The sequence below is a fragment of the Passer montanus genome, unplaced genomic scaffold (assembly GCF_014805655.1).
Source record: "Passer montanus isolate IOZ18808 unplaced genomic scaffold, ASM1480565v1 scaffold43, whole genome shotgun sequence".
In the NCBI taxonomy this organism is placed as follows: domain Eukaryota; kingdom Metazoa; phylum Chordata; class Aves; order Passeriformes; family Passeridae; genus Passer; species Passer montanus.
Genome location: NW_024369151.1, coordinates 6,705,920 through 6,716,350, shown reverse-complemented (window position 1 = coordinate 6,716,350; position 10,431 = coordinate 6,705,920). Strand labels below are relative to the sequence as shown.

General features: G+C 44.4%; 1 protein-coding gene across 8 annotated transcripts in view; it reads right to left on the bottom strand.

Annotated features, from left to right (window-relative positions):
- Positions 1-119: 119 nt before the first annotated feature.
- The window catches only part of PRRC2B (proline rich coiled-coil 2B), a 46,542-nt gene continuing 36,230 nt past the window's right edge, over positions 120-10,431 (bottom strand). For 4 of the 8 annotated variants that reach the window (XM_039720005.1, XM_039720003.1, XM_039720007.1 and 1 more), the window contains exons 26-32: positions 10,036-10,133; positions 9,281-9,408; positions 8,218-8,455; positions 6,654-6,830; positions 5,894-5,985; positions 5,260-5,380; positions 120-4,877 (exon numbers count right to left, since the gene is read on the bottom strand). In XM_039720005.1, coding sequence (XP_039575939.1) covers positions 4,740-4,877; positions 5,260-5,380; positions 5,894-5,985; positions 6,654-6,830; positions 8,218-8,455; positions 9,281-9,408; positions 10,036-10,133 — 992 coding nt within the window. In that variant the 3' untranslated portion in view covers positions 120-4,739. Of the gene's footprint in view, positions 4,878-5,259; positions 5,381-5,893; positions 5,986-6,286; positions 6,379-6,653; positions 6,831-8,217; positions 8,456-9,280; positions 9,409-10,035; positions 10,134-10,431 lie in introns of those variants that run through there. The other 4 variants (XR_005628744.1, XM_039720008.1, XR_005628745.1 and 1 more) reach the window with 4 other exon arrangements.

Sequence of the window (10,431 nt, the reverse complement as noted above, 5' to 3'; positions counted from 1 at the left end):
TTTTTATTTTTATTTTTGGGGGGATGTTGTTTTCATTTTGTCTTCGTTTTGGATTTATTTTTGTGTTTTTGTTTTTTTTTTTATTATTAACTAAAATAACCAGACAAGGGACTGGGGAATTTGAGAAAAGCATAATCTGCTTTATTTTTTAAATTTTTTTTTTTATTTAAATAAGGAGAATTCTTTCATATGGAAAGAGCTAATACAATCACATATTTGAAAGGAGAAACAATAGGTACTGAAACGAGGAGAAGGGCAATAAAGAGTGTGCCGCAACTGGCCTGGTGATTCCGTGATTCGAATTCCGGTCCGAGTTAAAGTTTCCAAAAAATATAAACAGGTTGCACGTTACACAATTATCCATCGTCTGCCCTTTCAAATATCTGGTCTACATGAAAAGACAAAGAGAGGAAAGGCCAAAAAAAATTTTACTATACAGGTCATGAAGTTAAAAGCTTTAAGGAGGACAGTATCCCCTTGAGAAACAACAAATGCAATTTTTACAGAACCAGAGGGGGATTCCAGCTAAGGACAATGCCTCGAGACATGCTAAAGGGTGAGCGCCTCACTGCTGCAGCTGCCATTCCTGGGGACAGCCAAGGACATCTGGAGCAGCCAGAACAAGCCACTAAACCCAAGGGAGTGGCTATGGCCACTGCAAAACCTGGTGGACTTTGGGTTAAAATAAACAAAACCAGCTGATTCTACTGTCTCTTCTTTGCTTCAGCAAAATGCACTTTTTCTGTCCGTGTGCCACAGCTAAGCACGCTGGTGGCTGCCGTAAATGAAATTTTATTCACAAATGTAACTTTTTTATGGAGAAACTGGGCTGCTGAATAAAAAATAACCAGTTCTACAAGGATTTAACCTGTGCTTAACCAGCCTGGAGCAAAAGGGAGGGTTAAGAAAATGCAACAGGAGGTCCTGGCATGCAGGGGTGCTGGCTGCAATGACTGGCGTAGCCAAGAGGAGAGACACAGCAAAAACACCCAGCTCATCTGGAATGCCTATCTACAGATACACAGGAACCACAGGGCAGCTTGTGGCTCTGCAGCTTGCTGCAAGGAAGGTGTTGGTGCAGTGAGTGCCTCTACACACGGGAGTGCAATGGCAGCAAACACAGCCAGAGGTGCAGGCACTGCACAGCCAGGAGCAGGCCATGGAACATAACAGCACGACCTGTGCCACTGGTGACTGTGCTGCTTCTGCTTCTTTTAAAATATACTGGAGTGCCAACTTATTAACCCTTTTAAATTTTTTTTTAATTTTTTTTTTTATTCCTAGACTTCAATGTTGATTTGTTTTTAAATTAAGAGCTAACACAGAAGGGGTGAGGGCAGCAGCACTGACTGGAGCTGCTGGCCAGGAGTCACTGTGTGACAGGGAACTGATCACACAGCTGCTTCACACCCTCTGCTGAACTAGGGCAGCAGTCAGCCTCTGAACAGTCCTGCTTGCTGCTGGAAAGATGGGATCCACCTTTCCCTCCCACTGCACCCTGCACCTTTCCTTCCCAGCAGAAGGAGACTGCAGTTTGGTAGCTGACTTCCAGTCAAAGCAAAAACAACTCACAAAGGAATAAATCAGCAATAAATCAACCCTTCAATAGTGCAGACAGCAAGCAGAAGGACCCTCTAACCACACTGACACGTTCTGTGCACCTCCATCCTCCTCTCCACGCTGGATTTTTATCAGCATTCCAGCTCCCTTGGCTTTTCTGCTCCTTTGAGGATCAGAGGCTTTTCCTTTTGACTCCAGAGCACCACAAACTGCACTAACCTTGGACTAGCTTTAAACAAACAAACAAACAAACAAGCAAAAATATATGCCAGAGAAGGATATTGCACCGAAGAAATTTGAGCTCTAAAACTGCTTTCCATCACACAAAACTCCACTAAGTGAGAGAGTCTTGCCAACTGCAGCTGACAGTCACGCAAAGTTGAGAAATGGAATGAAGCTCACATGCATTTCTTGGCCTTTCCTGCACAGAATAATTCAGACATAATATATAAATAGAGCAGTGAAACAATTACTTTTTCACCTAGACCTACAACATCAAATACGTATAAATAAATTCTAGTGTTTTATTCTGTCGGGGGAAGGAATGGAGGGATTAAAAGAGAAAGAAGGGTGACCTTTTTCAACAGGAAGTTTTGTAGTTCTGATGGCATGTACACCAGAGGGACTGCAGTAACTTGGATCTTGCAACAACCCAGTTTCTCCAACACGTTTGACCATTTTGGAGTCACACAGGTGGGAGGAAGGAGGTTAGTGTCTTTGTAAAGCTGAAGTAGTGTGTCTAGAGTAGGGAAGAGATGAGAGAAGGGGGCTCAGGTAAGTCTCTTTAGCCATTAGTTAGATTCTGGGCTCATATTAGCTAGGGCCAGCTGGGCAGAAGGATAATAAAAAAAAATCCTGAACAGACAATTCTGCTGTTATGGTATTTCAAGGGAGAAAATAGAAACAAGGGTGGGATGACTTACTGGAGGTGCAATCTTTGGAAAACACTGGGAGCAGGACTAGCAGATGAGGATGCACATCTGGGAGATGTCTGAAGGTTGGGAAAGTATTTGTCACTAAATCTCAAACCCTGTACTTTAAGGAGGACGCTAGAGAGATGCTGGCACACTCTGCTCTGAAATTAAAATCCATAAAACCTAAGAAAAAAAGAGCTCTTATTTTTTCTTAAAGTACCATCCTATCCCTTTCCCTTCGGCTTCTCTGCCATGTTCCATGGGGACACCTATGGAGAGGGGACATTACTATGCCTAAGTTAGTTTAGGTTTCTAAGCTCTTTAAAGCTACTGTATAAAAATCATATTTATGCCTAGCTTAAAACTTCAAATGCATCCTTACAAAGTTACAAAGGAACTTTTTCCAGAAAGGGGAGGGGGTGGAAATAAGCAAACGAAGAAACAAGAACACCTTTCAGATCCCTTCCCCAATACATTCTTTGTTCAAAATATCTTCTTTGGAACCACCACCAAATGACTTTCTGCCACCCAGCAGAGGCTGACACACAGCCCGTGAGCAAGCAACCATCTCCAAAAACGGTTCTGTCCCTCACTTCAGAGTGACCAGCCTACTTTACATTTGAAAGAGCTAAACAACACAAACCAAGTTAGCTGAAAGTAGCTTTTACTTTAGACTACCATCAGGTGAAGGACTCAATGCCCTTTCAGGAACTTTTAGGTCTATTCTAAAAAAATCTACGTACACACACGCACACACACGCACGCACGCTCACATAAACCAAAACCAAACAGCCAAAGAAACAAAACCCAACCTCTCCCACTGGGATCTTCCTTGTGTAGATCATCAAACACTGGAGAGGAGTGGTGAGGTGATGATGCTGTACACACACTGTATGTAACTGCATCAGAATAAAGAACCCTTTGCTGTTCACCTGGGGAAGGAGAGGAGGAGAAGGATGATTCCAATCTGCCTCTGTAACCACGCGCTTCCAACCCAAAACAGGAGGTTCCAAGTGTGCCTTGCAGAGGGGCTCCCTTACCAACGTATCTCTATGCAAATTTTACAAAAGGCCATGGAATAGAGTAATAGAAAGCAAGACTCAGGGAAAAGAGCAAAGCTTAGGAGAGCAGCCCCGAGGGATGAACACAATATAGGACAAGTCTCAGGAGACACGAAGAATTCGAGCAGCCAAGGCAGGGAGCATGAGAGAGCATCACAACTACAAAAAGTAGTCCATACAGACCCGTTGGCTCTAGCCAACTCTTCTGACCCATGTGCTGTGAGAATTTTTTTCTTCCTAGCAAATGTTACATTTTGTAAATCTATGATTTACATTTTGGCGTGTGTTTTGCAGTCACTAAAAAAATCCGAAACGCACAAAAAGGAAAAATTAAACACCTAGATCTGCATGAACTTGCAACAGAAATCTGGTGGTTTGGATTTTTTTCCTTAAAACGAAAATGCAAAATTTTGTTGTGCACAAAGCACCCCAAAGCTGTGTTGAAGTGGTGCAAGTTTCAGGATTTATGCACTAATGTACTATATGTCTTTAGTACAATTTCTTCCTACTGCAAGCACTGCTTCTAGCTTAAAACAAAAATACTGAAAAATTAACAAATGTCGTATCTGTCCTGTTTTTTTTAATCAAGTAGTCTGAAAGGCTAAATCATCTGGGGAAATACACCCAAACAAACTCGAACTCTCAACATAGCACAGAACCATATACAAAACTAAGCAGAGTTTTGTCAGAACATCATTTTAGCTGAAGGGAATCTTTTCTGAAAGGAATGAGGAAAGCAGAAAGAAGGAGGGGAATGAGAGAACATATAAAAGTTCTGCTATAAACAAAGATACAGCTTTTTTTGTAAAAACCTCAGCTGCCTTTAAAATGAAAAACCTCAAACTAAACCCCTCTCCCCCAGTTGCCACTCTGCTGAGACAGAAGTAGGGAAGGAGAAGGATGGGCTTTGCCAAGTGAGCGATCACAGCTACCTGTGGATGGGGCATGGGGAGGGGGGAAATAAAAAAAAAATGGCTAAAGCCACTTAAAAGTCACATGATTGGTTTGTTTTAAAGCAAGCAGGTCAATGTCATATCCACTGTTTCAAACTGCTTTGTTGGGAGAGGGGCTTGAATGATGTTGCTGTAGTCAGTCAGTGTGGGGTGGGGATAGATCCGGTGAGATTTTCAGGAGATCCAGTGGGGTCCAGTCTAAGCTGTGGTGCCTCTCAGGCAGCAGGACCAGCTGGGCATCAGAGGTGCTCCTAGGCCTTGCTCTCCTCCACTTTGACTGCCTGAGGTTTGATCGCTCCTGTGCGCACTGGCTTCATCTGGTTTGTGGAGGTTTCTTGCAGCTTCACTGCTCCCAGACTGGCTTTGTTATCATCCACCCGCTGCTTTGCCTTTTGACACAAAAACCAAAGCATTAGCTAGGACAGACACCTCTAGGCAGGCAGAACAAGCAAACTGTGACCATCATTCATGCAGGACACTCAATTTGCTCCTGTAACACCTCACATTTCAGGATCTCAGCATCTCACATATCTGGCAGTGGCAGTAATTTACAAAAATTCCACAGCAAAACTTAGTAGAACTAATCTCTCCTGACTTCCAAATCACACAGAATTACTCCTGGGCACAGTAAAACACCCACTACCCAGGGGAAAATACCAATTCCCACACGGAGCTTCAGTTACACAGGCCTTTCCTCTACAGCCCAAGGCACAACACAACAGAGTACAAGAGAGGTATTTTTGGGCTGTGCAAAGAACTCAGGTACACTACCTGCTGTACGTAGTGTCCTTGCACAGAGCCCATGCTCACTGCTGGTCCCGACGGCTTCCCGCTGGGGCTGGCAGAGCTAGGCCTGGAAATCGAAGAGTCGACAACATTCATGGAGTAAATTCTACAATGGAATGAGAGCCTTATTCATGTGTGAAAGAAAAAGAGACAGCAAAGCAGCAATAGACAGGGCACAAGTCTGTTGTCTGGATCAGTGAGCTCCACAGCCCAAATGACAACACACGGTTTGGTTAGGGAAAAAAAAAAATTAGTCTCCCAAAAGCCTCAATGACCTGATGTGTCTAGACATGAGCACTGCCACCTTCAGGACCAAAAACACTTATTCAATGATTCTCTTTCCCACCTTCACAAGGAACAAAAGCACACACCAATTCCAACCTGTCTTTGAGATTCAGTGAACAAGTAACTTCATGCACTTCCCACAAAGCTCCAGGTCAGATACACACACTGATGCACACCCAAAATGAAAGCCATGACCATGCATTTTGACACATGTACTTGGACTGAAGTGAGCACGTTCTAGACAGGAAAAGCCAGGTGGATCTCGTGCAGGGATGATGGGTGCACCACATGTTCCCTGCCATCCTAAGGAGCCCGAGCTGTGTGCAGGTCTCACCTGTACGTGTGTGGGGACGGGACTGACCCTCCGGAGGACATGCTCTGCTTACCATCGGAGAAATGAAACCCTTTCATTTCCATCTGGGAGGACTACAGAGGAAAATGAGTGAGACAGAGTATCATCTTTGCATTCACAAATCACTCATTACTTCATAGAAAAACTTAAGCCAAATGTCTGCCCTTCTCCCATCATGCCCATTAAAAGAAGAAATATTTTTCAGGTGAAGAAAGTGGGCTTGTAAGTGAAAGAATCTGCTTGTATTAAAGCACCAAGCCAGGAGCACAAGCAAATACAGAAGCTGGAAGTTAACTGCTGTGCTCTCTCTCCCCTATAGTAAGACCAACTCATGATACGAATCCATCAAACCACACATGACATTAATATACCTACTCAAATGGACAAGCTTCACAACAGAGTGAAATATCTGGGCAGTATTCCAACTGTGTCTGGAGCTCACCACCCCTCAAGCACTCTGGGGAAACCTGTGTAAACATGTAATAAAACTGGAGACTCCAAACTGGATCAAGGCAGATGTGGCTCCCTGGAAACAGAATGATGACCAGCAGCAAAACCTGAAAGCTGCTGGCTTGCACTTGGAGATGAGGGGAAAAGGGTTCCCTCATTTTAACAGCAATCCTTGGCTTGGATATTTAAGGATCCCAAACAAGCCATTCTCCCCTTCAAAAAGCAAGGAGTACAACTTCAACGCAGGAGGGGTTACTGAATGCCATGAGCAGCACCAGGAGTTAATCCTTACCTCCCTGCTGGCAGCAAGAACAGAAGGCTGGGATCCAGGAGGGAGGATTCTTCGGGGAGCTCCTACAGGCAGGTTTTGCCCCTGGGGAAGCTGGATGGACTGTGGCAGAAGCAGGGGCTGCTGGCCAGAGCCGTAGCGGGGCAGAGGCAGCTGGGAGCCAGGCACAGGCATTGTCAGCTGTGTGACAAGGACATGTAGTTACCTTAAAGGCAGTAACAGTCTCATGTTTGACATGCTGCCTCCCAATACCCTGAAAGCACAGCCTTGCCAAAAGGAAGCTCCCAAACAGTGCAGTCTGGCACGGAATAAACGCAAATGACTGTAACAGAGGGACTTTCACACTGAAATGGATGTTCTGGCAGTGCTGCCAACACTCTGATCAGCTGGGTTTTTACATGCCATCAAGTTAACCTAACTGCCCGTGGATGGGGGCTGTTCTCCATTCCTAGAGCCCAGTTTTCCAGTCTTCCTCATGGTCACTTCATGGGTCTGGTTTTCCCTTCAGTGAATGGCAGTGTCAGTGCAGTGTCAGGTGCTTTGTTTTCACCTTTGAAAATCTCCTACACTCTCCAGAACATTCTGAGGACTGGATCTCCAGAGAAAGCGATGGGGACCTCACTTCCATGTTTCACAGTAAGCTTCAAACCAATGATGGACATAATTAAGAGCAATTACAAAAAAATATTGTAGCTCGGGGCTGAGGCACCTCCTGTTCCCTCTGATTTTCTCACAATTGCTGGATTTGGGAGATTCTATCAACACTTTAGGATAAATAAATAAACCAATCTAAGGCTGGCAAAAGAAACCAAGTTACTCGCTTATGATGGATAAAGCATTTCTTCAAATATTTTGTTTGCCAGTGTTCTCTGTATTTTCCTCACCTAAGTTACTTTCAGGATTAACTCTTTACGTCAGTCACAACATAAAAATCCCTCTGAAACAAAAAATAAACCTTAACAAGTTGCACAAGATAAACGTAAGATGAGTTTAATAAAATTATCAAATTTCTCCAGAGAATCAGAGCACATGCCCACAAACACAGCTATGGTCACAGTAGAATTCAATGTTTTTATGTGAACCATGCTTTATTAAAACATTTTCACACATTGAAATTCCTGTTAGGATTCTGCCAAACAGATCAGCTGAAGCTGTAAATAAGACTTGGACGACAAATGAACTGAGAAGACGGATGAGCCTTTAATACAAGTTCCTAGTTGCCCTGGAAGCTGAGGTGATGGGAGAGATGACTGGGATTTGGCTCTCAGAAGAGGTGCTTTTAGGACAACCATTGCATCATGGCCTCCTATGCATGCAGCACTGGAAGGTCTGACTTCCAAGTGACAAAATGACGTCTCAGCAGGGACAGACAAGGTATGAGCAACCATCTCATTAAATAAGGTGCTGCATATGTGAAACCATGGTTCACAGAACAGTGTCTCGGGGAAATCTTCCGCCTCTTTACAAAGAGTTTAGTTCACACAGACATGTTACAACCCATCCTCAGAAACAAGTGGCTGTGAATTAGCCTGGACCAAAGGAGTGGCTCGCCAGTCCTGCTCCTAACCTGTGTGAGCTGAGAGTCCATCATCTGGGAGGCTCCCATACCAGCCTGGTTTATTTGCCCCTCATAAACCAGTGCCTGGCTTCCGTTCATGGGCTGATAGGGGGACCCAGACTGGGTTTTCACCACCTCCAAGGGCTGCATGCCTGGGAAGGCGGAATATGGAGGCTTCAGAGCAGTGCCTCCTGTCAGGACCATGGTGCTGGGCTGGGACAGACTGGGGTGCATGTACACCTGAGACCTGCAGGAAAAAAACATGCTTCAGTCATGATGCACAAAACCTTTGGAGACTGTACAAGCACACCCTGCCAAACCATATCTGGTCTGCCATCAGTTGTCAGACAACTAAACTGACAGTTTAGAAATAAGCTGTGATGCCACCTTCCATTTTAGTCACCAGGATTTTTTACTTCCGTTCTTAAGCTTTTACAACCATGTCCTTATGTTGCCAGAATATTCAACAGAACAACATTGTGTAATATCTAATATTTATGTTTCAATATCCCACATAACAACCTGTGCATTAGCAGTTTAAGGGAGGATTCAGGTTACCTAAAGTCTGCAGCAGTTTTGCAAAGCAGGAAAAAATCAGAAGTTATAGATTCCAACATCTCTAGCAAATAAGAAGGGGTAGTCACCAGGATTTTTTACTTCCACTCTTAAGCTTTTACAACCATGTCCTTATGTTGCCAGAATATTCAACAGAACAACATTGTGTAATATCTAATATTTATGTTTCAATATCCCACATAACAACCTGTGCATTAGCAGTTTAAGGGAGGATTCAGGTTACCTAAAGTCTGCAGCAGTTTTGCAAAGCAGGAAAAAAAATCAGAAGTTACAGATTCCAACAGCTCTAGCAAATAAGAAGGGTTTTTTTTTTAAACCTCAGTGTTTAGGCTTTAGTACTAATTCAGACTGTTCACTCTCATGCTCATGCTCCCTACACTGGCACTGTTCTTAGGGGAGGGAAGGTAAGATGAGTATGGGGTACCTGACCAATGTACACAGACATCAGGAAGATAAGAGAGCAAGCCACAAGGAAAGGAAAACAGGAAGCAGTTACCTGAAGGGCTGTATGGAGCTGTACATCTCCTGGGACTGGGAAACAGGCAGACCACCCCTCAGTCCAAGCTGAGCTTGGGCCTGTAAGGATGTGTGCAGGGAAATGGGAATCTGTTGAGCAGCAGCAGCCTGCAGAAGAAATTAATATGACTGAGAGGTACAAAAAGAGCCAGAAACTCTTCAGGGCTGTTAAAAACCCCTGTTCCCTGCATGAGTCAAATCTGCAGTGACAATTACCTACACTGGGCCTTTACCCAGCCCTGCATCACTCCCCAGAACAGCAGCACTGCCAGGGAAGACACTGCACAGGCACCCCGAGGTTGATGCCTGCAAGAGGCATTTGATGGACATGAGGGAGCCAACATGCTCTTCACACAGAGCAGGTAGTGACAATCCCAGCTCTCACCTGCCTGTACTCTACCTTGAAAGAGCTCTCCCCAGCCCTATCAACAGCCAATTTACTAGTCAAGTTACTCATTATTATTGACTGGCTGGGGAATTCACTGAAAGTCACTTCATCTCACTCACGCCTCAGCATCTGCTTCAGTTAAAATCAGTCCAAGGGCACTGGTACAGAGGGTGAAGAACTCCTCAATTCCCTCCCTTCAGTTCCACTAACCTCTGACACCCACTGGGGAACAGCATTCAAGGAACCTAAAGGAAGCCTTTGGGCTATGAAAGTGAAAAATTACTCCTTGTTTCTTGAATGCCACCATGAAAAACTCTTGAAATTTGCAAGCTGTACTGCTCCCTTACCTGCTGGTAGCTTTGCTGCTGAGGTATTGTCTGAGGGACCAGGCGGGGCTGACTTGCAAACACATGGCCATCCAGATACAGGGGTGGAATATGGTTACCTGGACATCAGAAAAGGCAGGCTGTAATTCAAGGTACAGGAGAGATGCAGGCACAGCAGACTGCAGAGATCTGCAGGTCAAGACTATTTCCCACCTCTCAGCAAGTTAACACAAACATAGTACCCATTCAGAAGAGTCTAAATAAAGTAAAGTAAAGCTCCCAAATCCACAAAACATCAGCAGTAGCAGGATTGCTGAGAATTAATCATACCTTCCTGTCAGAGGCTAAATGTAAACCCAGGTTTCCCACCTCCACAAAAGAGTCAGACACTAGCAGCTCAGAAGCTGGTAACCTGTA